The 24,086-nt window shown below is 51.4% G+C and overlaps 7 protein-coding genes across 7 annotated transcripts; 2 read left to right on the top strand and 5 right to left on the bottom strand.

Annotated features, from left to right (window-relative positions):
- Positions 1-916: 916 nt before the first annotated feature.
- Positions 917-2,044, top strand: N0V96_010375 (uncharacterized protein; the record flags this gene model as incomplete). The annotated part of the gene is made up of 4 exons (XM_065758922.1): positions 917-1,153; positions 1,225-1,580; positions 1,647-1,680; positions 1,712-2,044. 4 exons carry the CDS (start codon positions 917-919, stop codon positions 2,042-2,044), a joined length of 960 nt encoding a protein of 319 aa, XP_065612445.1.
- A 737-nt stretch (positions 2,045-2,781) lies between these two features.
- N0V96_010376 (uncharacterized protein) lies at positions 2,782-3,515 on the bottom strand (the record flags this gene model as incomplete). Its single annotated transcript, XM_065758923.1, has 2 exons — positions 2,782-2,788; positions 3,241-3,515. The coding sequence occupies 2 exons, from the start codon at positions 3,513-3,515 to the stop codon at positions 2,782-2,784; spliced, it is 282 nt and encodes a 93-aa protein (XP_065612446.1).
- Positions 3,516-4,773: 1,258 nt separating this feature from the next.
- Positions 4,774-6,497, top strand: N0V96_010377 (uncharacterized protein; the record flags this gene model as incomplete). Its single annotated transcript, XM_065758924.1, has 5 exons — positions 4,774-5,031; positions 5,121-5,334; positions 5,394-5,785; positions 5,845-6,284; positions 6,311-6,497. The coding sequence occupies 5 exons, from the start codon at positions 4,774-4,776 to the stop codon at positions 6,495-6,497; spliced, it is 1,491 nt and encodes a 496-aa protein (XP_065612447.1).
- A 2,182-nt stretch (positions 6,498-8,679) lies between these two features.
- N0V96_010378 (uncharacterized protein) lies at positions 8,680-10,091 on the bottom strand (the record flags this gene model as incomplete). Its single annotated transcript, XM_053194729.2, has 2 exons — positions 8,680-9,807; positions 9,873-10,091. 2 exons carry the CDS (start codon positions 10,089-10,091, stop codon positions 8,680-8,682), a joined length of 1,347 nt encoding a protein of 448 aa, XP_053047898.2.
- A 1,808-nt stretch (positions 10,092-11,899) lies between these two features.
- Positions 11,900-12,682, bottom strand: N0V96_010379 (uncharacterized protein; the record flags this gene model as incomplete). Its single annotated transcript, XM_053194730.2, has 2 exons — positions 11,900-12,292; positions 12,362-12,682. The coding sequence occupies 2 exons, from the start codon at positions 12,680-12,682 to the stop codon at positions 11,900-11,902; spliced, it is 714 nt and encodes a 237-aa protein (XP_053047899.2).
- Positions 12,683-13,204: 522 nt separating this feature from the next.
- On the bottom strand, positions 13,205-20,270 carry N0V96_010380 (uncharacterized protein; the record flags this gene model as incomplete). The annotated part of the gene is made up of 2 exons (XM_053194732.2): positions 13,205-14,145; positions 14,213-20,270. The coding sequence occupies 2 exons, from the start codon at positions 20,268-20,270 to the stop codon at positions 13,205-13,207; spliced, it is 6,999 nt and encodes a 2,332-aa protein (XP_053047901.2).
- Positions 20,271-21,557: 1,287 nt separating this feature from the next.
- Positions 21,558-22,234, bottom strand: N0V96_010381 (uncharacterized protein; the record flags this gene model as incomplete). Its single annotated transcript, XM_053194733.2, has 2 exons — positions 21,558-22,021; positions 22,228-22,234. 2 exons carry the CDS (start codon positions 22,232-22,234, stop codon positions 21,558-21,560), a joined length of 471 nt encoding a protein of 156 aa, XP_053047902.2.
- Positions 22,235-24,086: the final 1,852 nt, after the last annotated feature.

The following is a 24,086-nucleotide window of genomic DNA, read 5'->3' on the forward strand; positions in this document are numbered from 1 at the left end:
AATGAATCATTGTTCACACAGAGGCAATCACGCTATCAGGGCTTGAAGTCTTCAACGTGCATATGCAGGCACGGAGGGAGCCTTGGGCCAAGCCGCCAATGGGTGGCGGACGGGTAAGGCGATATGACCCTGCTCCCTGTTAATACACCGGGCGGCCTGGGCCTGCACCTGCAGTCGCCCGTATGAAGTACTTCGGTTGAGGCTGACGGGAAGCACGCAAGACAGACTACCTTATTAAGGCAGCTTGAAGTACCAAGGGTTCAAGGATTCTCTAGGTATGAAGGATTCAATGCCCTTCATGTGCACATCTACGGATACATATAAGCTGACAGTGGAACCCCAAGGTGCCTAAGTTATCCGAGGGGTGGATACTCCCATCTTATATGAGCACTCTTCATTGGACGGAGGTCCGAGGATCGAGGTACTTGATCTTTGTATTTCCCCGTCGGCTTCCCGAAGAGGCAATCAATATCTGATTGGCTCGGGCTGAAGGCCGGCAGGGGGGACCGGTCCGTTGACGCTAACCCCGAAGTAGGAAGTAATATCTAATTGGTTATTGGGAAACCCCCACATGGCGGAGATACAGATCTGGCCCCTTGATTGGCCGCTTCTGACTTATACTTACATCCAAACTGACCAAAATGATGCCACGCGCGTTGGATCGATTGTGATTCCGAGACCGTGCTGGAGCCTTGACATTCTCTTCGTGTCTGGGAAGCTTCGTAAGATGCTGCCTGCTTGGGATATAAAGGATGAATGCCGTGTCGTGAACACGCAGAAATCATGTCTTCCGGCATGAACAAAGCTCCACACATATCGACTTTCCTGAACCCATCTCAGAGTCAGCTTTCTCTACCTTTTCAGAACTCTTCACAATAGTTTGTAGTATCCTTTAGCAGTGATAGCGAAGATGGTGATGCTACGGTTGACCGCGGAGCAGTACAGGAAGCTCCCCATCCTGGTAGACGAGTCGTCCTGCGTGGGAAAGACCTATGTCATCACCGGAGGCAATTCCGGCTTGGGCCTGGAAACTGCGCGGCACCTCGTTGCTTCCTCCGCCGCGACGGTTGTTCTGGCCGTGAGAAACCTCAGCGCTGGAGAAACGGCCAAGGCAGACATTGAGAAGTCGACGGGACGCAAGGGCGTCGTACAGGTAACTTTGGCTTACCCCAAACACCGACGGCCGAGAAAGACAGGCTGACAGTATTACCCTCGTGGCAAAAGGTGCGGCATCTGGATCTATCAACCTATGCTGCCGTTCAAGCATTTGCCAATCAAATTTCTCAGGAGCTGGACAGGATTGATGGCTTCGTTTGCAACGCCGGCATCATGATTGACCAGTGGGAGACTTTTGAAGGCGTCGAGAGCAGCATCTTTGTCAACGTCGTCAACACCTTGTTCCTCGGATCCTTGATGATGCCCAAGCTGATCGAGAGCGCTCGTAAGTTCAGCATCAAGCCAACGCTCGTCTTCATCGTCAGTGTATTGGGATACACCGTCAAGGCGGAAATGGACAAGAGCCGCAATGGGAGCGTCTTTGACGGGCTCAACGACCAGAAGCGCGCAAACATGGACTCAAGGTACGTCAGAGGAGAAGCCGAAGAAAGAATAAGCGGCTTGTGGCGAGACTAACGTAATATTACCAGGTACGCTCTTACAAAGCTCGTTGAGGAATGTGCTGTTCGTCAATTTGCGGCCCAGTTTCCCGTAGATCGTACGGGTGTGGTCATTACCATGGTCGCCCCTGGCCTTTGCACCACCGGACTGGGGCGTGATGCAAAGGACATTCACCAAGATCATGCATGAGGCGGTCCGGGCCATGATGGCACGCACAGCGGAGGTGGGAAGTCGTACCATCCTGCACGGACTGGTGGTCGGCGAGGAGGGTCACGGAAAACTTCTTTCGGGCTGCAAAATCAAGGAGTTCTGGGTGCCGGACTGGGTTAGCAACGATGAGGGCCAGCGCTTACAGAAGACGATATGGAAGGAACTCGTTGCCAAGCTAGAACAGGTGCAGCCTGGATGCATTTCTCAGATTTCGTAGATTTAGTATTTATCCTTAGGAAATTAGGTCGTAGGGGATATAAGATACCCTCATTAATTCACTTTTCACTTGAATGCAGCTTCTTCTGTCAAAAGCCTCATATCAACCCACAGTCTTGATAGCTGATACTGGTCTATAGATGTCGACTGATTTCCGATAGGACTGATACTCAGCACTACATACGTAGGTCATGGTAGCTAGATATATCATGTGCGTCTCGAGACACATCAAATCATATAGAATTTCCAAAGGCACGTATCGAAAGTGGAAATGGTTACAATCCAATCAGAGTCCTCGGTTGCTAGCCTTCGATATGACGCCAGTAATAAAATTGGAACACTAAAGGGAAAGCCAAGTCAATATTCAGCCTTCATTCGTAAGAAAATTGCCTGTTTCGAATTATTCTGAGTTCATCTGACAGTTACTATCAAGTCATGTATGCTTCAATAACAAATAGTAAGTCCTCAATGACAATGCTATGCTAATTGTTCCCACACACTGCTCAGTAACTACTACGAGGCACTCTCCCCCTTCTAGATGTCCAAGAAGGCACAAAAGATTCACTCTTAAAAGGAGCTATCTCAATAGGAGACTGCATCTTTGGAAGAAAATTGCCAGCCAAGTTTTCGTCGTGGGCCTGCAGCTCAATCAAGTCCTCCACGCTTCTGACATGTCTCCCTGCCAGCCATTCACGCCGCTTGCCGGTCAGATGGACAATAACATCGCCGCATCTGACATTAATGACTGGTAGATATTAGCATTGATTATCATAAAGTCAAAGCACTTTCATCTTCTGAAAGTGTCACTAGCTCGACATACCTTGCCCCGCGACTTCTAGCACTCTTCCTTCCAAATCGATTTCTGGGTTCACAGAGTAGACCAACAGGCCCTCGTGGGCGTAGTCGAGCATAAGACTCTCAGAAAGCCGCGTAGAAGACAGCACTGACAATTGGCTATCGTTTGCAGGTGCCGCAGGATTGGCGGAGAACACAGGAACCGCATTCACGATCGTCCTTTCGGAGCCGCGTGATAAGAGAGGCAGTAGGGCTCGAGCCATGAGACTTATGCCCTTAGCGTTAGTCTCCCAGACCTTCCACCAGGTATTCACGTCTCTTAATCCAATTACATCGCCCTGAGGGATGACGGTTTTAGACGAAGAAGCTGCGATGTTGACAAAAGTGTCGACATGATCCCACATTGAGCTCACCTCCCGCACGCCTGCCTCGACGCTCGCGGCATCATAGACGTCGATGGTCAAGGCAAGCACATCGGGCGTCGGTTTGCCGACGTCGATAGCTGCCTGAAGAACCTTTTCGCGGGTATCCGAAACGTCGACGTGGTCAACGATGGCGAGACGGGCAATTCCCGCGGCGGCAAACGAGATTGCAGTCGCTTGTCCGAGTGTACCAGCTGCTCCAGTGACCAAGACGGTCTTTCCAGTGTATGTTGGAATCTCTGTGGCTGAACCCATGGCTTGCTATGTATTCTTCCAACGTTAAGGTAGGAGAATGGAAGGGTCGGAAGAATTGTGTCCGCAATTTCGATGTCACCTTTCAAACAGCTTGATTCACCATATTATGATGGGTTTGGTTGCGCAAATTAGGCTACACTTGATTTCCAGCTAGGCATTCGACAGGTTCCGGTCTAGTACGGAGTATGCTCTGCCGGAGACTAGTGCCCCGCAGCCTGGGACCCGAGTTCGATTTGTGGGACCCGGGCCCGAGTTGTCAGCCCAGCGGACCCGAGTCAACGACCAAGAAGCCGAGTAAGCTACAGTTTCTTTGAGGACCTCGATTCAGGCTTAAGTGATGCTATTGTTATCATGTTCTTCGCTCTGAGTTCCAGACCGGTCCCACTTTTCAGAGGCCACGCGAGGCGATTCGCTAGTTCGGGCGGACCGGGAGGGGGCGAGGATCTTGGGACGAACGGCCGCTTCTGCGACCCCTCATCGTCCGAACAATCGATGCTGACCACGGTGCCCTTGCAGAATTACCTGAAGTTCCCCGTCGTTCCGTTCAATCTCACACAAGGACTATCCGCTCCAGGCAGGCACTCCTCGGAGATCGTCTCCGGTTGATGCGACTGGCTTCTCAGTCCCGAACGGCTGTCACGGCTTGGCCCTAAGCGCTCAAATATTCACATCCCTGTATTACAAGCTTCATAGAGTCTTGGTATATCCGCTTATCGGAACGCAAGGATCGTTGAATGCGGCTGCCTTCGAACTAGTGATCCCTCAGGGACGTACTCTATGCCCATGGATTGCGCCTCTGGGCCTCAATCCAACCAAAATAAATCCCATCTCTCCAGGTACGGCTTCCAGATTGAGATTGGGCGCTCATGTTTAGCTTATGGAGGCCCCCAAATGAGAAGCCATTCCTAATCAGGTTGAGAAGGGCAGCGGCTGAGCCCTGACTGAAAAATCCTACGATGCTCTCATCCAAACTATCACCACTTCGGGGCAGACAGAGGAGCCTGCGTCGCGAGAGAGCGCTGCGCCCATCACAGGAGCGAAACGGTCTCTCCACGATGGCTCTACAATGGCTTCATTCTTGAAGTTTGGGGGCCTGAAGGCTGAGGCACAGCAAGCCACCATCGCGAACGGCTACGACTGAGAAGAATATAAAAGTTCAAGAGCCCCGTTTTGAATTGATGTCTTTTTGATGAATCATCCACAGAACCTGAACAGCAACAAGTCTCTCTCGTGCGCTTTAATTCCCATAGTAGTAGAAATGGCCCGCCTCACGATCGTTCAAGCCCTGCCGGCGCTTCTGGCCATCGTCCAGACGGCATCAAGCACGCCCCTGACTTTCTCAACATTGTATCCTCGCAACGATTCTCAAATTGTATGGCCGACGGAAGTTTCTAGTCTGGTACACGACAAGACCTGGGCTGGCTTCGGCGAAAAGACGACACGTTGGTCTTCCTACAAGGCCCCTACCTTTGACGAAGTTTTCCTTCCCGAAACCGAGGAGCAGCTTTCCCTCGCTGTAAGTTAGCACATCCAGCATTGCACCATTCTGCTGGAACGACCTGCGGACGGCAAGAAGCTTTGACTAATACGGTATCGCGTACGTAGCTTGAATATATGTCCGGTAACAACATGACCTGGCTAGCCAAGTCTGGAGGTCACGGATATGCTCCGTCTCTCCACGCCATCCAAGACGCCGTCTTGATCAACTTGGAGAACTTCAACTACGTCAAGCTGCAAGGCGACAACACAGCTGTTGTGGGGACTGGTGTCCGTTTCAGCGATCTCATCGACACCGTAGCGGCCGCCGGACGAGAACTGAGTAAGATACACCACAATGAGAATGATGTGCCTTGAATTTTTTAACATGAGATAAAATAGCTGTGGGATCATGCCCATGTGTGGGTTCAACAGGCGCGATGTTAGGCGGTGGCCTTGGACGTCTTCAGGGCCTGCACGGCTTGACTAGCGATGCCCTCCGCAAGGTCCGCTTGGCTCTGTGGAACGGCACCATTATCGAGGCTTCCAACAACGTCAACTCTGATCTTTTCTGGGGAATCAGGGGGTCGGGCCAAAACTACGGCATCGTTATCGAGTCGACGTACGAAACCTGGCCGGCGACGAACGGAGGAAAGCACTACAGTGCAGACCTCGTCTTCACCAAGGACTCCGTGCAACGGGTAATGGAGATCACCAATGAGCTGACTGCGGAAGGTCTGGATGAGAAGCTGGCCGTCCTCATGTTCTTCGCATTGGATGCTACGACATCTCAGGTACGTCAGCGTGTCATTATCAAGCTCACTACTATTGTTCCTTGCTAACCTCTCCAAAGATCACCGTCATCGTCAACCTAGTCTATTCTGGACCGGAGGAAGAGGGCAGAAAGTACACCGAGCGTTTCTCTTCCTTCAGTGTCGATCTCCAAGAGAACATGCTGGGCTGGGAAGAGCTGCCCACGAAGACGGTCCACGGTCTCATCCCGCAATCCTGCGCGACTGGACCGCGATACAACCTGCGCGCCCTCAACACCAAGGTCCTTAACCCGACCACCTGGGTCAACTTCACCGACGCGTTCGAGACTTTCCTGGTAGCAAACCCTCTCGCTGCCGGCTCGGCTATGATGATCGAGACCTTCCCCGTGCAGGGAGTCAAGGCGCTTTCCGACGACTACTCGGCTTTCCCTCACCGTGACCACTTTGAGAACGTGATTGAGTCAATCGGCTCGTACACGGATGACTCCGTTGCCGACGCTGTCAACAATTTCTTCGCGGAGTGGCGCGATAGTTTGCTGAGCCCAGCTCTTCCGGCTACGACAAGCTCTACGTCTACCAGAACTATGCCAACGAGGACGAGCCTCTGTCGGCTCTGTATGGTTACGATGAGTGGCGCCATGAGCGTTTGACGGGATTGAAGAACAAGTTCGATCCTCAGGGCTTTTTCAATGGATATCACCCTGTTCCTTCCAACGCGGCGGCCTGGAGCTAGAGTGGCCGTCATCTGTCAAGAATCTTCTCGAGGGATGTATGGGCCTTTAACTTGTTACAAATTTTATTGCATATGATACGACTAAAGCAGTAGTACCAGATTAATATCAAAATTTATCTCGTGAAAAGTAGCCAATTGGCCACATGATATGAATGAAGCTATAATCGCCAGCTCAATGTTTGTTCTGAGATTGCTTCCACAATTCAATTTATCTCCAACATCCACTGCCAGTCTAGCATCGATTTTGAAGAATGAATATGTGTAGACTGTATAAGCAAGTTTTTTATTTTTATTATATATATATATATTTATTATAAAAAACAGGCTTATACTTGTATCACCATAAAGATGTGTTAAAAGGTTCCAATCCTCATGATTGGAGCGACGTTGGATCAATAATGTTGTAGGAGATCCGGCATCAGGTTAGCGTGGTCTAAAAATAGCACATCCCGTTGTAGACAGGCAACAGTTGAGCTCATGGCTTGCCAAGGGAGAGTACCCCGCCTACCGTAATCTTCACTACCGACATCGACCAGACCGTTCGAGCGACCACGATGAGCCCTGCGTTGGTGTTCATCGAACAGAATGCGGCCGGGATAGGCAAGTCGGACCGTCGCACCCTTCGTTCTCATGTCATGAGGGGCAAGAATGCCGGCAGACCACGACCCTCGACGCGAAGACAGACGAACAATGTCCCCATCAAGCGTCAGCTGAAGATACCACGACGGGTGTTCTGGAATGACTTCTGTCTAACATCGTTCCCCCAAGAACTCGATCCTGACTCCACTCGGCTCATGCATCGGTGTATGGCTCGCCCAGACCCCTACCACCGCCCTAACCTCTATCCTGATGCTTCTCTAACTTGCCTGCTTCCTCCAGGGTTCCTTGACATCAGTGATACGCTGTTTCCTCCCCAATTCTGCTACAAGTTCGACATGTTGAAATCGATTTGGGTCAACTGCATACTGGTAGATGAAGCATGTGAGTGACTCATGCGGGCGAATTTCCATTTTACATTCAACTCACCACTGCCCCAGACTTTCACTCGACCTTGGCCGTGTCGGCGTCATACGTCGACTTCTTTGAAAGAAAGCCTACCACGTCGTCAAAGACTTTGCATCACATATGCCAGGCTTATTCGTTGGTCAACCTCAAACTTTCTGGCCCCCAAGCCATATCGGATAGCGCCATTGCTGCTGTTGTCACCCTCGCCATCTACCAACAGATTCACCAGCAACACTCCACCGGTCTCGTACACCTCAAAGGGCTTCATCGAATGATTGAGTTGCGCGGGGGTATCACCAGATTGATGAAGGAGAACCGTCCATTGGCCCTCAAGCCACTCAGGTATGCAGCTTCTTCCCAATCTGACATCCGATCTCTGAAAGACAGAGCACTCACAAACAGCAGACTCGATATTGAATTGGCCATGCAGAACGGGTCACCCACGATGTTTAATAGTCAGGATGTGCCCGTAACAACTGTCTTATGCGACTCTGCCACCGTCAAAGAACAACTCTCTGCCTGTCCCCCCGGGCTGCCCCGCATCCTGCTAGATCTCATCGTTTTCGCCGGCGTCCTCAATGACAGGGTGAAGAACGGACGAGCCAAGCTCAACCCCTTAGACTACACAGAGACGCTCATATCACTCCTTTACCGTCTCTTGGAAGGTGACCCTTTCAGTCAGCCCCTACTTGCTTCGGGAGGCCTCTACGGCAACGCATCACGTCTCGCGATGCTGGCGTTCATGACCGGCCTGCTTCCCAACTACTGCCGTGATAACTTCAGTTCATCGCTTCTATGCACTCGTCTAGTGGACGCCGTTCGAGAACTCTATTCGACGCACACAGACGCGCGAACTGGCGATGTCTCACTGCTGCTGTGGATTCTGTTTATCAGCGGTATCTCGGTCCTAAAAGTCAATGACCACAGCTGGCTGCTATTTGCAATCGCGGAGACTTGCGATCGTGCAGACCTGCGCGACTGGGCAACAGTTCATCATCATCTCAGCGGGTTTCCGTGGATATATACATTGCATGATGCCCCCGCGCGGTATTTATGGGAGGAAGCTCATCTTGTGAAGTTGGAGGATCATGGCACCGCACTTTAGCCATCCGCAGAACTGGCTCAATGCGTGCTTTGGAAACTAATTGTTTGTCGTTCGGAACTTAGCTAGACATTCCTAGGCGGAGAGATACCGCGCTTTATGATACAACTCAGGAGAAATATATGACTTGATATCCGGTTCACCCTTGTCGGTGCACTGGTAGCTGATGTACGCGTGCATGCCCTTACCGTTCTCCAGGCCGCGGTGAACGGCGAGCTTCTCCAGCATGGCGAGATACTCGTTGCAGTAGGCGCCACGGCCGCGCTCCCGGAGCCATGCGACTAGGTTCCTCGCAATCGTCAAATCATCGGGGCCATATTTACGCGTGGGCAGGTAGAACTTTACGTCGGGCGTGCCGCTCGAGGGTGCGATGTCGAAGAAGTACGTGAAGCCCTCGCACAGCGCGTCGAAGTCGTCCCACTTGTTGTCGCCGCTGGCGGACGCTGGAGCGAACTCAGCGTCCTCGGGGTAGTCCTCGGGCAGACCGAGAATGGCGAGGATGAGGGAGCGCAGGTCCTGCAGGCTGGCCTCAGAGACGTCGCGGAGCCCGCCCATGGTGATGACCTCCCGGACCGAGTTGAAGCAGGTATTGCGCGAGGTGAAGTACATCTTGAGGCGAGATTTGGACGGCGTTACGTTGTCCATGCCCATGACGTTGGGCTTCATGAGGCGGCCCTCGGGGCTATTGGCCAGGAAGTGCATCAGAGCGTCTCTGCCTGGATGCTTGCCATCTGGGTTCAGCTTCTTGATGGCGGCGTCCCATTCACCTAACGTCGCGGGGTCGCCGCCCTGGAAGAGCTTCCGCGGGAGGAAGTACGACTTGAGTCCGAAGCTGGCTTTCTTGTTGTACTCGACGGCATGCATCAGAGTCGTCGCTGGCGGCTCGCCCTCCTCCAGCTCCTTGGCGTAGACGGACCTGTCTGGATTGTACAGCTCTGCCAGGAAGTGGCGGTACCACGAGAAGTCGACGCCCGGGAGAGCGCTTGGCACTTGCTCCATATAGTCGAGCGTGGGATCATGGTTCAGGGGATCGGCAGCGGTTCCTGAGGAGCTGTTGATCGCCTCCCAAGAGTAGCGGATGTCGGGTTCGCCGGACGTGGTGTTCCATTTCCACGAGTACTCGAATGGCGAGCCGTCATAAGCGACGAGAGACTTGAAGACCGCAGTGCCATCAGGGTGCGGCGCTGGACCCAGCCTAGGAACCTAAATTAATTGTTGAGTTAGTGTTCGACCTGTAACAAAAGAGGAGCATGAAGTAGGCTGCTTACAATCCAGTGATAGTGAAAAAGAAGGGTTTCGTATTGCAGCTGGGTAGAATAGCCTGCCGCGTCGATCATGACTGCGAGGTGGTACCCGGTGAGATTCCACCAAAACTCAACGTCCTTATTTTCCGCTGGCGGGAGACATTTCTTGAGTGACTGCCAAACCACGAGTGACTTCTCTGGCTTCTCAGATTGAACTAGAGGTTGGGTTGTAAGCCCAGGCATCGTAGGCTAGGACAAATGAACACAGATTAAATGAGTAATTGGTTAACTCAGAGAGGCACGAAGACACTACTATGAGTATCCTTTTCAGCGCAATATATGGTGGTGAAGATGAGCTGATGTTGGCCGGTTTGCGTCCGGTGCAACTAGGTTGACGGGACCCGAGTTAGTATAAGAGCCACCTCGGGCCAATCATGAACAAAAGGAATTGCTTTGAAACAAGCGCCCCAGCCAGTGTTGGAATATGTTAAGCAGAATGCGACACGAGGTTTGCCTGCACATACTGTGTAAGCAACTGACACTAATGCGCATAAAGTGTGCGCTTAGTCCGAGTCAACTCGGCCCCGGACCCGACAACCTGCACCGCCCTAAACTACACAGCTGCTTCATGACCGAGGTATGGTGTACGATTAGATGAGCTGTAATTAGACCATTGACCACATTGAATATTTTCTTCCTTATGAATCATGTGATTTAGAGAATGGTTCTCCAGTTCAGACCACATCCAGGTGGATAGGGTCGGAAAACAGTTCTAGAAATAAGTCTTGTTCTGGAGACACTTTGTGCGAAGAACACAGAGTTTCTGCGCAGACAAATTTTTTTGCTGCGTTGAAGTCTAAGTGCCATTTTCTACGAAATGCCCGTAAACTATTTATGTGATCCTAACTACGAGTCGAAAGCTTGACGCGGAATCCCGAAGGCTTGGCAAGCCACTTGTTCTCAACAGTCCACTCCTCATCTTGGTTTTCTAATTGTATCTAGAGCGGGTTATCAATTACCGTGTATCAATTGGTAAGTACAGCCAGTATACTCACATTGTAGCGCTGCAACAATGAGGGAATGAGCTTGTATATCTCGAAATAGGCGAGGTGCTTCCCGAGGCAGCTCCGGTGGCCAGCGCCAAACTTGTGAAGCCAATAACGTTAACGCGATCCCGGTTGATGTCTTTCTTGTTCACAAGACTTACAGTCAGAAGTGTATTATACATAGTGGCGTGTTGCTCTTCATCGCACAGCCATCTCTCGGGTCGCCAGAGGTCCGGTTCGGCACCATACAGTGATACGTCGCGATGCAGCGACCACGGGTTCTAAAGAGTTGAAGTGAGCTGTCAGCATCAAAGTATCTTTCGAATTTAGTCATCAAATGATAAACAGTCGACTTACAATACCGATTCTTGTTCCCGGAGGAATGTGGTACCCGTCGATCTCCAGTCCACAGTCTGGAACCACGCGCTCGAAAGGGAGGGCGAACGGTGGATGCATCCTAGTGGCCTCTTTCACGCAGGCGTCAAAGTAAGTAAGAGCCTTAGATTCTTTCCAAGTCGCGAATTTGGAGAGTCGCCCCGCGGCGGTGGCATCGTCGATCTCCTTTTGAAGCTTTGCGAGTGAGGCAGAGTTTTTGAGGAGATGGTATAACAAGGCGCCAGACAAAATGCTTGTCGTGTCTGCACCTGCCACGATATTGGAATTGACCCAGGTGGGAAGGAACCTATTGCGTGTTGCGTCAGTCTGGCTGCGTCATTACCAAACCCGAGGTTCGAGGAGCTGTATGTAGGATCGTACATTGCAGGGAGAGTGCGGTCTTTGGCATTTTCGGCGATGAAGCTGGAGAGGAAGTCTTTTTGGTCGAGGTCGCCTTTGCCGCTCTCGATCAGATTCATTCGCTCCCTGATTCTAGCGGCACCGAACTCCACCAGTGGGTTTCTTTTCGCGGAGACGGGAATCAGGGGGTTGTCTCTCCACAGGCAGTCAAGCCAAGGCATCTGCGTATTCTGTTCCATGCAATACGGTTAGCATAGAGTTCCTTAGTAATCATACCAAGGATCGTATATTCTCACTTACCGCAGCAATTATATTGAAATAGCGCCAGTTGTTCTCAATGACGCCTTCAACATCGCCACCTTTATCGAGACATCCTAGTTCCTTGGAGAATGTGACTTCGCCAAGCACGTCGAACATGAAATATTGCATCCATTTGAAGAGGTCGACATCAACTTTCTTGTCTAAAAACAACTCGTCTAGTCGCTCGAACAGGTGTTGCATAGTAGAGTCGACGACCGGCTCAAACGACATCAGACTTGTGAGCGAGTACAGATTGGCGACGGGACGCCTCATTCGCCGATGAATATCCTCGTCGCGAGTAGCGAAGACGTCTGGGATCTTGCCACCCTTAATCCTTGGCCTTATTGAATCGTAGAACTCGGACTATACCGGAAGTTAATGATGCGCCAAGACCTTTGCAGGACGTCGGGTTCTAATGACAGCGTTGCATACCTTTTCAAATCTTATCTTAAAACCGTAGATCTTCTCAATCGCATCAGGCTTGGAGACCATGACGGCATTGGGACCAAACCGCACAACGGTGCCATATTTGTTGTGTAGATTGGTGTGTATCTCGTGGGCGTTGCCAGTGTTGACCCATGATCGACGGATGAAGTTTGTGAGAGCTGCCGCAGTTGGTCCTGGGATGTGTCTCAACCGGATGTACGAACGCGCATTGTCCAGAACGAAGATGAAAACGACTAAGACCGCCAAGATACCAACTATGCGACAGGCTCTGTCATCGAATCGCTCAAAGAGTCCTTCTGCAATCATTGCGGCGGTGGTAATGTATCAGTGGATGAATGGCTGATAATCGCCAGCTTGGTATCCCCTTTCGCTCTCGCGACCTACAATACTAGTGACCAATTCCTGCACGACGGAGGCTTTAATGTGGTCGCTAGATGCCACACCCAGATTACATCACTCGGGTTATTGGCTACACCTATCCTAAGGTAGCCGGCTCATCGAATAACTCGGGTCCGACTAGTTCAGCTCGGCTGTGCCTGACGAGAGACAAGGTGTGTCAGGGATCACCCTTTCTGAGATCCGACACCAGAAGGAGAGATGTGCTATTTCCCCCAAGGCTGGTGAATAGAAGAACAGGGGTGAGGAGGTAGAGGCAGTCTCGTTTCTAAGCGTCCTGCTTCAAGAGTTGTTGATTTCTAATGGGCATATCTAAAGCGAACTTGCAGCAAATTCCTTTCTCCTAAACATCCGGTTATAAAATTTTCTTGCTTGTATTAACAATTCATAAAAATTTGACGTCGAAGCTAAGTAGCTTTTTATGTTGTAGTCTCATTTGATATCTCTCCCAATTCTCTCAAGCAAGAACTTGTAACCCTCCTTCACATAACCCCAACGACTTCCATCGGGATCCCGAAAGAGATCAAACAGATGAGGTTGACCAGGGGCAAGAGTAAGCCCCGACTGAATGCCCGCATCTCTCATGGCGTCCACCGTGCGCCGGGCCTGCTCCCATGGAATCAAGTCATCTCCAGTGCCAAAAACAACGTGCGTCGGTGACTTGTAGTTGCCCTTGACAATCTGGGCATAAGGACTAGCGCGCACCACCTCCTCTAATGAGGGCTGTTCCAACTTGTTATATGCGGCCGCGGCGTGTGATGACACGTCCGAGCCAGAAGGCAAGCCACGGAAGAGGACGGGCAGTGTCTGCCCGTGCCAGTTCATGTGCAGCACGACGCGGCTGCGGGGGTCTTTTGGTGCTATCCAGCCGGCTGCTGCCATCATTTTCGGAGGCACGTTGTATGCGGTGATGGGGGCAGAAGAGACCCCATCAATGACATTGTAGGTCTCATTTGCGAACCCACTTGAGTGATCTGGGACATTTGGCTTTCGCCAGAATTCGTCCTCATAATCAGTCGGGCAGTAAAAGACAAGAATCGCATCGGGTGCCGGGATGCCACGCGGTACGGAAGTCCAGGCCAAAGACATGGCCAGAGTGCCTCCAGTCGACCAGCCGACAACCACAGCTCTGTTGCGATCAAGAAGGCTGTTCGTCTTCGTTTGAGTCAGCTTCAGGTCTGGCAGAGTGTTCCTTGCCCAAGCATATGCGGTGGCAACATCAACAAGCGGCCCGTTGAGAATGGTCGCCTCCGGGCAAAGTCTGTAGTCCACGCTCACGGGCAAAACACCGTTGTCCAGAAGAAGTTGTATTTGACGCGGCCGTACATCCTGGCGTGACAGCATCACATGCCCTCCTCCATGGATTATCAAACCTGTAGCGGAGCATCGTCAGCTCCGGTGTCTATGTACAAAATGCGAACTTCTTGATTTAAACCATACCGGTCACCCAATTCCTATGCGCTGACGCCTGAGACTGTGAAGGATAGTGAATGTCTGCTCGAAGCGGAAGTTGCTTGTCTGTGTGCGTGAAGACGACTGTTTCAACACCGCCGGCCTTCTCTTGGGGTATGCTGCGATGTTGAGATGCATCCCGGACAGGCTGCTTAAAACCGGTGATGACCCTGCAGACCTCAGACTCGCGTTTGTGACCGCCGGTCCACGAGACGTGTTGAAACCCGACCTGTCTCATTGTATCGTCCCAGAACTCTGGGGTTGCGAGCACGTAGGGGCGGCCGTCGTCGTACAGCCACCAACCATCCAGGAGACCGAACACCATATCCAGCCAGTAGTTTCGCGTTGTAAGTTCAACGAGCGACACGAAGCCATGGGGCCGCAAGAGCTTGTTGATGTTGGTGAGAGAGTTGTGAAGGTTGGTAGTGGCGTGGATGCAGTTCGTGGCTAGCACGATGTCGTACTGCCCAAGATGCTGCGGCGCAGGCGGCTTCTCGATGTCTATGGTGTCATACTTCATGCAGTCGAGCCCGGCAAACTTGCGCTTGGCTCCGGACACCAGTGCGGCGGAAATGTCGGTGAAGGTATACTCGATAGGCACCCCCTTCTGCACAAGTCTGTCCACGACCCACCGCGTTGTTGCGCCTGTGCCCGCTCCAAGTTCCACGATGCGATACTTCCCGTCAGGTCCAGGGGTGGACTTGGACAACGCCTTCTCGAGGAAGGATGTGAGAAGTTGAGAACTGATGATGAACATGGGAGCCGTCGCGTACACGTCGTCAAGTACGCTGCGGTTTGCCTTGGTGCCAAAAAGAATCGATAGCGGATCCATCTTACCACTCAGAATCGCAGCCATTTTTGAACCACAGATATTCAAAAGTGTATGCTCTTTGGCATGCTGGGGGAACTCCGCAAGGATATCCTTGAAGCGGCTGCTGGAGGGCGTGGTGTCAACGATCTTCTCCGAGCGGACGTAATGCCTGCCATCGTAGTCGGCCAACTTGCCGCGTTGAAGAATTTTATGAAAAACGCCGAGCATGCGGTCATGTCTCGGTATAACTGGGATCTTGGGGATTACATCGCCGGGTCTCAGTGCGCTGAGGTCGGTGCCGAGGTCCGAGAAGGCCTCTACGACATAGGAGAGAACCAGGTCTGCCTGTTTGTCGGCTACCTTGATGTAGAAGTCACTGAACCCGCACATGGCGGCGAACTTGTCGAAATCAACTCTGATGCCCTCGAACTCCTGGGCTGCACTGGCCAAGACTGAGCTAGCTGGAGCCGAGAGAAGCTTTTCTGCCTTGAGCGGGGTTTTAGTGCGTTCGATAGTAATGCTAGAGTCGGTGCCGTCTGTCGAATAGCCGGAGGACGGTGTTGGGGACGAGTCGGCTGTGCTAGGCTCCGTCGTCTCTGCATTTCCAACGGGTGTGGCGGCGCTGACGAGGATGTCAGTAAGATCCCCGAAGGTGCAGGTATCTGTGAAAGAAGATGCGTCGATAGAAACTCCGAACATCTCCTCCATGTCGCTCATCAGTTCCATGCAGAGAAGAGAATCCAGGCCGCGATCGATGAGATTCGTCGAGCGATCAAAGTCAGTTGCCGGGCACTCGAGATGATCTCCTAGCAGTTCTGCCAGTCGCGGTATCAAATCGACGAGCTCGTCTTTCTCTTGGAGACCGCTTGGCTCTACCGCTGATGCGGCAGGCTGGAATTCAGAGTTGAAGATGATGTTTCGACTCTCCTGGTTTGGGGGCTGAGTGAGAGGAACAGTGACAACGGGACCCTTCGGAACCTGAGGGTTACCCTTGAACTTCTGAGATGCTTGTTGAGCTCCATAGCCATCGAGGTATGCGCAAAGAGCTGAGAAGGTCTGCATGTCCTGAAGTTGGTCCTGCGGGATCAAGATGTTGAACACCTCGTTGACTTCAGACACAATCTCCGTAGCCATGAGAGAATCAATTCCCAACTCTTCAAGCGTGATGTCATCATGCAATTGATCTGCCGGGACATCTGTCATCTTGCTCAGCAATTCACGCAGCTCATCTGCCACGCTCGGAGCAATGGCAAGGCGAACTGGCGGTGAAGATGGCAGTATGCTATTGACGGCAGCTGCAATGCTCGGCAGAGAAATTGAAGCTAGCGATGGAGCCTTCAAAGGCGCTGCCTCAAGTTTGGGGGGGTTTATAGCTGTAGTCGAACTCCGTTGGGATGGTTTGGAGGACACCGCTTCAGATTTATCGGAAGGGTTCGCACGAGACAGAATCTTGGCGAGAGATGCCATCCTCACCCTGCTAAACTTAGCTCCAAAAGCAACAAAAACGAGCTGTCCGGTGATCTTGTCTGTGACAAAAATGTCGTTGCTGCTCTCTCTGTCGCTCGTAGCCGTGGATATCGCAAAAACATCCCAGCCAGGGCTGCTCCCTTCGGCCTGTGCCTTGCCGAAATCAGGCGACAATTGAACGCGGTCGACGTGTGTAGAGACGAGAACATCGTCTGGAGGACAAGGAGCAAGGCAGTTGGCGTATAGGCCAGGGACCTGAAAGAAGTTGTCGATGGCGACGGGTGTAGAGACGAGATCCTGTGTGCAGGCAGGCTGTGGCTTGGGCAAGACGACATCGGCAACGACGGCACCGTCGCTGTTGCCTGCGACTCTGCGGACGCCTTGGTAAATGTCGCCGTATTGAACGACCCTGGAGAACACTTTGTACACGAGTTTGCCTTGGACAGCTTCGCCGCTAGGCTGCCTAGCCATCTCGGTAAACATCTGACCCTTATCCTGGCTCTTTTGCATGCGATGAAGGAGCTTGCTGGTTCGTTCTAGCTCAGCCGTTATGCTCTTGTCGTTCGATGGTACTATCTCACACTTTCCAGTAGCATGCGTCGTCGAGACCTGCGACTGTCTACCTGAACGCTCTTGTGAGACGAAGGCAAAGTCGAACTTGTAACCTGTCTGGTCTGACGGACTCAAGATAAGCTGAACGATCCTATCCTGTCCCATTCCGAGGGGCGAGGGGATCTCCAGATCATCCACACGTGCAAAAGGGGCGCAAGCAATGTTCTCAATGGCCGCGAGCTGCTTGGTGGCCTGCATAACCAGCTCGATGTACATAGTCGCTGGGCAAAGTGCCTCGTTCAGCACAGCATGGCCACTAACAAGCACCTTCCAACATTCGGAACGAGGATCGATAGTGAAAGTCGCCTTCCTGGGGCCACTGGGTGCCCCATCTTGGAAACCGGATAGCGCAATGAGCACCGGCTCTAGCTCTGGCTCGACGACAAGAGACTTGGGTGCTTTGGCCGGCATTTGGGACAGCTCAGATGAGATCCCTGCCTGAAGGTCGAAGTCCAGCCAGTGCCGCGTCTTCTCGAACTGGTAGGGGGGAAGATTCAGCGCTTGATAGCTTTGCTTCTGGATATGGTGGAAATGCCAGAATTGAACGTGGTGACCGTGCCTCCAGAGGTTGACGGTCGTGTCTGCTACTGAACTCAGCGCGTCATCCCGAGTTAAGTTGACGGGACAGAACAGGTGATCATCGGTGTTGCTGCTAGAAAGAGCGCGCTTAGCGATGCTAGTGACGACTGAGTTAGACCCAGCTTCCAGCCATGTGCATGCGCCGAAGCGAGCCTCAATACGTTTCACGGCATCTTCGAAGTAGACGGGCGAACGAGTGTGATCGGCGACTTGCTTGGCTGTGATGTCGAACCACGCCTCTCTCTTCGAGCAGGTCTCGAAGTGGATCCTGGGCTTGTTGAAAGACAAACCCTCGACAAGCTTCTCCAAGTCGGCAAGAATCGGGTCGCTGAACCTCGAGTGGAAGCCATGCGTCACATTTAATACCTTGGCTCTGCCCTTCGGACTTCTACTCATGAATTGAACGTGAGCAGCATCGACTGCAGCAGAAGACCCCACGAGAACATGACTTGAAGGCCCGTTGAAACAAGCTACCTCGAGACGGTAATCAGAAGAGACGTCCAGTCTTTGCACTGCTGAGATTATGTTCTTTGTGGTCTCGTAGTCGGCCTCAATTGCAATCATGGAGCCCCTTTCCGAGCCCCATTTCTGACGCATCAGAACGGCCCGCCCGTATACCAACTTGAGACCGTCCTCGAGCGACAGAACGCCGGAAACGACCATAGCAACGAGCTGACCGAAGGAATGACCCAGAACGCAGTCAATCTGCAGGCCGCATGCGATCCAGGACTGGGCGCAGGCATAGTGAAGGGCAAACTGCATCGTCTGCAGCGCAACCACGTCATCAACTGGCTTGGTCGCAAATATACCCGGATAGATCCCTGGGTGTGCAAAACCTTGGATTATATCATTGCACTCGTCAAGATACTTGCGAAGGAGTGCTGATCTGTCATAGACGTGTTTGCTGAGGCCCACAGAGCGGGAGGTCTGACCGCCGAAGATGATGACAACTGGACTCGGCTTAGGGTTGGTCTGGCAGAGAGATGACTCGGGATTTGAAACCACAATCTGAAGTTGCTTTTCCAACTCTGAAAGATCGGAAACTACCGTCGCAAGCATGTTTGGGAGAGTCCGATTCTGTCTCTCGCTCAAGTTGAAAGCGAGATCAGCCAGTATTTCAACTTCTGAAGCCGAGCCCCTGCGAAGGAAGGAAATGTAGTCTAACAGCTTGGCGACGTTCTCGCCGAGGCTCTTGACGCCGTTGGCAGTGATGATTACGGGAAATTTATCGAGGCTACTTGATGCGGTGGCTTGATAACTCCGCGCCAGCGTCGTCTTCGAAGGCGGTTCCCTGACAAGCATGGCGGCGATACTACCAGCTGCCCCGTAATTGTTCACGCATGCGATGAGTGTGTCGGCAGTCCAAGGGATGGTTGCTGTCGGGATTGACATTTGCCCGGGAACCAGGCTAATCTTAGGATGTGGAGATTGAAAATGAGCCTGTCTGGGAATGGCACGATACTGCATCATCAGAAGAGTCTTGATGAGACCAGCAACCCCAGAAGCTCCTTCAGTATGGCCGATGTTTCCTTTTACAGACGCAAAATGAAGAGGAGTATCTCTCTCTCCGCTGGCAAAGATCTCCTTGATGGCGCCGAACTCGAGGGGGTCGCCAACGGGCGTCCCCGTACCGTGAGCTTCAACGTAAGTAACGTCTTCAGCCGCGATACCAGCCGTAGTGAGAAGCTTGCGATAGAGTTTCGTCTGTGACGGGCTATACGGAACAGTAATGGGCACTTTGCTGCTGCTCTGCCTAACAGCGGTAGCGAGTATCGTGCCCAGCACATTGTCGCCGTCAGCAATCGCATCAGAAAGTCGCTTCAAAACAACAAGGCCGACGCCCTCGCCACGGCAATAGCCGTCAGCACTGGCGTCAAAAGACTTGCTCGCGCCAGTGGGGCTAAGGAATGAGGCCGCCGCCAGGTTCTGATAGAAGAACGGGCTCGTGAAAATGGAGACGCCGCCGGCGATGGCGCTCTTGCAGTCGCCGTGCAGGATTGCTTTGCAGGCAGCGTCGATGGCGACTGCTGATGATGAGCAGGCCGTATCAAGGGCGATTGACGGCCCAGACAACCCGAAGAAGTGGCTAATTCTGCCGGGAACGAAAGCTCTCAGGGTTCCGAGGGCAGAGAAGGCGTTGGCCGGATGGCTGGCCACGTTGTCATTGTAGTCTGACGCGCATACGCCGATAAAGCAGCCGACGTCCAAGTCGGGCTTGCGGGGGCCGAAGAAGCCGGCCGACTCAAGAGCTTGGTAGGATACCTCTAGCAGGAGTCGTTGCTGGGGGTCTAAGGACGCTGCTTCGCGGCCTGACTTCTTGAAGAAACGGTGGTCAAAGCTGGCAATATCGTCGAGGTAATTCCCGAAGTATACCGTCTTGTCCGTGTCACGTTGGTGTTCGTGGGCAGGGAAACGTCCGTTTGGTGGTTCGCTCAGCTTCGACTCTCCCGCGTCTAGCATGCGCCAGAAGTCCTCGACTGAGTCGGCGCCGGGAAATTTGCAGCCCACGCCGACGACAGCGATGGTATTCGGCGGCATATCCTCCGTGAGGAGACTGTCTGTGCTAGTGGTAGACATTGTACGTTGTGGTCTATAGTTCTCCTTGTTAAAAGGAGTTAAAGAAAGTTGAAGGTGCCGGTTGACGTTTGGGGAACTAGAGTTTCTTCAATGTGGGCACAGGGTCATTTCAAATAACTCATTTTTCTAATAGCCATAAGTCTGTAAGTAACCAGTCGTCCGCCAATTTAAGGTACAATCGTGTCTGTAGGACAACTTGAGATATTTGGAACCAATCATAATGTCTCAACCGAGTTTCAAGGGTGCTGGGCCCGCGGAAGGAATCATCGAGGACAGGTTAAATGTACGAACTCGGGTCTCTCTGACTTGCCCCAACTCGGGTCCCGTGGCCATTTAACATCAAAGCAACGAATGCATACCCCATGGATCTCTTTTTTGCCTCGGTTTTTTATATTACATTTCATGGTTATCACGATAAGATGAGATTCGTACCATTCGTTGCAGATGCAAACTGGGGCAACTCCGCCTGGTATAACCTGCCTATCTTTTCATCGTATATAGCCATTGAATTTCAACCTTGCTGTCTTACAGTCTTCAATACGTAGTCTCGTAAGACCTCTATGATAATAACGTTTTAGCAGTACGATAGGCTCATTGAACCTGGCCTCGCCCCCTAGATCCAGCTATGTGCTTCAAACTACCAACTGAAGCCGTGTTGCATATTTTATTTGGCTCTCATGCGGTTCTTGTTGGTACACTAATTGTCCGTGTCCTAAGAAATTGAGCCATGGATGGTTTTGTTACTCTAGGCATCATATGAGTTTTGTCTCATTGACAGACATGATATCTCATAAGAGTACATAACTAACCGATCTGTCCTTGATCATATCTCTTCATCAGGACACATCTAATGATCCGTTTCCAGCCTTCCTTCAACGCATACTTTGTTTCGAAACTACTTATTCATAGGCGAATATGAGAGAAGCAAGATCGTGCAGATGTATCATTCTTTATTACCCCAAGGGAAATACGTCCATATGTATTGGCACTATCTAGCAGTTGATGGAATACGTAGGCGGCCTTTTTCCTTTCTGGTCCCCAGCAACTCGATGTAAGTAGGTCCCATAAACTTCCAAAATGTGCCTTATCGATAGCCAGAAGCATTGCGATACTTCCAATGCAAGGAAAATTTTGCTCATAGCTTGATTAATGTCTTTAGGTTATGGAGAAGTTGAGCGTTCGTAAGCTGGAGCCTGGCTATCACTCAATGGCCCCAACTCATGCACATCGAAAGAGCCCAGTCAGAGTCCTGTAAAACGATCAGCAAGATATTGAGCCCGGAACCTTCTAATTAGTATACTGACTCCAGTTTCCGACAAGGTTATAGTTAATGTTCTGGTGAATGGTACCAAGAGCCATGCTGAAGAAAGTTCGCCTTGGGTAGGGGTTCGAGCCAGAACCAACAGCCAAGCCGTTATCAACACGAGACAGGCCCGGATCACCGTTACCACGGTCAGACTGTGCGCCAAAGTTGACGAAGACGTTGGCGTAGCCAGTGACTTGAACCTCGAGGTGGACGTTGAAGATACCGTCGCGGCCGGTGCTTCTCCAGGCACGGTACTCTAAGCGGTGATCACGAGCCGAACCGGCCCAAGTGTTCAAAGGAAGCTGTGAAAGAGTAGGATTGGCGCCATCGAAGACGTGGGCTTCAATGTCGCCGCGAAGGTCGATGCTGATGGCGGGGAGTTCGGCTGGGGCACCGCGGTAACCGACGCATGTCAGGCCCCGCTCCTGTACCAGAGGTTGGAGAACTGGCGAGCAGGAAGCCAGAGAGATAAATAAAGCAATAAGCCAAAGCATATTCAAATCGAATGTAATGAGTGCCTCGTATATGTAAAAAAGAATGTTGTGGCTTGGTGACGAGCTGGCGGGATTTTCTGGTTGAAGAGCTTTCATCGTCTGCAGGCTTGAGTTCGTAGCTATATAGATGTGTCTAACTGTACAGATATCGTGGAACTCGACATCTTTACGTGGCATAACATTTAGGATCTCCGTAATTTTCCATCTCAAATTCAAATATATGACTACGGAGTTCTTGGTGTCAAGTACTATGGCTTCTTCTTCCCAAGTCTGCCCAGCTGGAAATGAGGCTTACAACACGGGCCTAAAAGCGCCCATAGCCAAAAGCTTGTGACTTCGCTGGCCGGTTACTCAAAAGCTTCGCATATTTTTTACGTGTGCTTATTGATTTTAGAACAGATTCGCTCTCCGCACGCCCTTCCGAACGGATGTGGCGGCTTCTGTCAGTGGACTCTTTGCAACTCTTAGTTCAGAACTGTGAGCTCAAGAACTGACTCTTGCAAATTATCACGAGAATGCAATCAAACTTACACCCAAGACAATGATTGCTTGCGAACGGAACCCGCGGGGTTCACAACTTCGCTATTCCATAGAGCATATAAGTCCGCAGCTGCTGTTCGCTGAATTTCTGACCTGCAGCATCTAAGACATCGCTTCGGTTATTTCAGGACAATTGCTAAGTGCGCTCTCTGACCTATGGCCACATTCACTACCTGCTTTAATTCAGTCCATCAAATTTATCAATCATAGTCAATCTTCAACATGCGTCTCTCCGTTTTTCCTGTCATGGCCCTCTTTCTGTATGTTCCTGAGATTCATCCTTGGAAACTCATAACTTCAGATCGCTAACGCTCGCCAGGGGGCTGTCCATGGCTGACATGCACGACTACTGTGCATGCCAGTACAAAACCGACTCAGCAGTTGACTATGCCGCCACTGATCTGTTGGCCGGCGACTGCAGGTTCGGCTACACTTATGGTAGGTCTTGCGGCTCTTGCCAATCAGAGTCACGCAGCTAACCACTTTTAGGCCAAAACTCCGGGCAATTCTGGATTGGTCGATCATCTGGTTCGGGACCGAGGTTCCAAGGACGGTTCGTAAGTTCAAGTCCAGCTCAATCAGTCCTCAGTGAAAGCGGCATGACTGACTTGTGACAACAGCTCAAGGCAATTAGTGGCCAAATTGATGGAAAAGAGTTTTACAACAACTGCAAAAGATATGCTGCGAATGATGCGACTTGCTTTAATTGCGACTTCAAATTTGAGTATCCCGATGGGTCTATCCTGTGTCGGTAATCGTTTGCCCTGGACAGAATGTCATTTCTCATTGCTCAAAATCCCATCACGGCCCGTGCCGCCTATTCAGTTGTTCTTGGCATTCCTCACTCACCGTCTGGCTCAATACTGTGAGCCTGTTTTGGATGTAAGACGTATGAGCAGATTTCAATATTCTCATAAAGGAGGGTCCTTCAAGCTTGTCTGCTGCCATAGGCTATGGGAGTTCAATCCAGTGTGTGGGTATGTTCTTGGGCCTCTCCATACCTCAATAGCTTCTTACTAAGTCTTACTCTCAAACGCCAATGTGATAACAAAAGCTGGGAGGGGAGAGTGAAAGGAACTGTAGTTTTCTCGCTTCTATCATTTAGAACTGTGAAAAGTATTGCGAGCAATTCCTGTCCATAAGCTCGTACATGGCACTGGAGCACGGATAGGTAAAGAGGCGATGCTTTTCTCAATGTCATCACTCCCGTGTGTCGCGAATTTCAAACCTCTAGTTACTGTTCCATCTACTAAAGGTCATAAAGATGGTTCCCGTTAGTCATTGCAAGGAAACTGGATATATGAGTTGCATAAACAATCTTAGTTCTATTCAAAGGCCTAGCCTGCACTGCATGTGTGTTTGCCGGATCAGCGAGAGTCGGCCTGAATTCAGAAACAAGTATCATGAATCTGGTCTAGAGCCACGATTTCCGAGAGAATCGAACCTCCACGTTGAAATTGATGTCAGTATTTAGTT

The sequence above is a fragment of the Colletotrichum fioriniae genome (assembly GCF_027942845.1).
Source record: "Colletotrichum fioriniae strain IMI 355084 chromosome Unknown scaffold_14, whole genome shotgun sequence".
Classification (NCBI taxonomy): Eukaryota; Fungi; Ascomycota; class Sordariomycetes; order Glomerellales; family Glomerellaceae; genus Colletotrichum; species Colletotrichum fioriniae.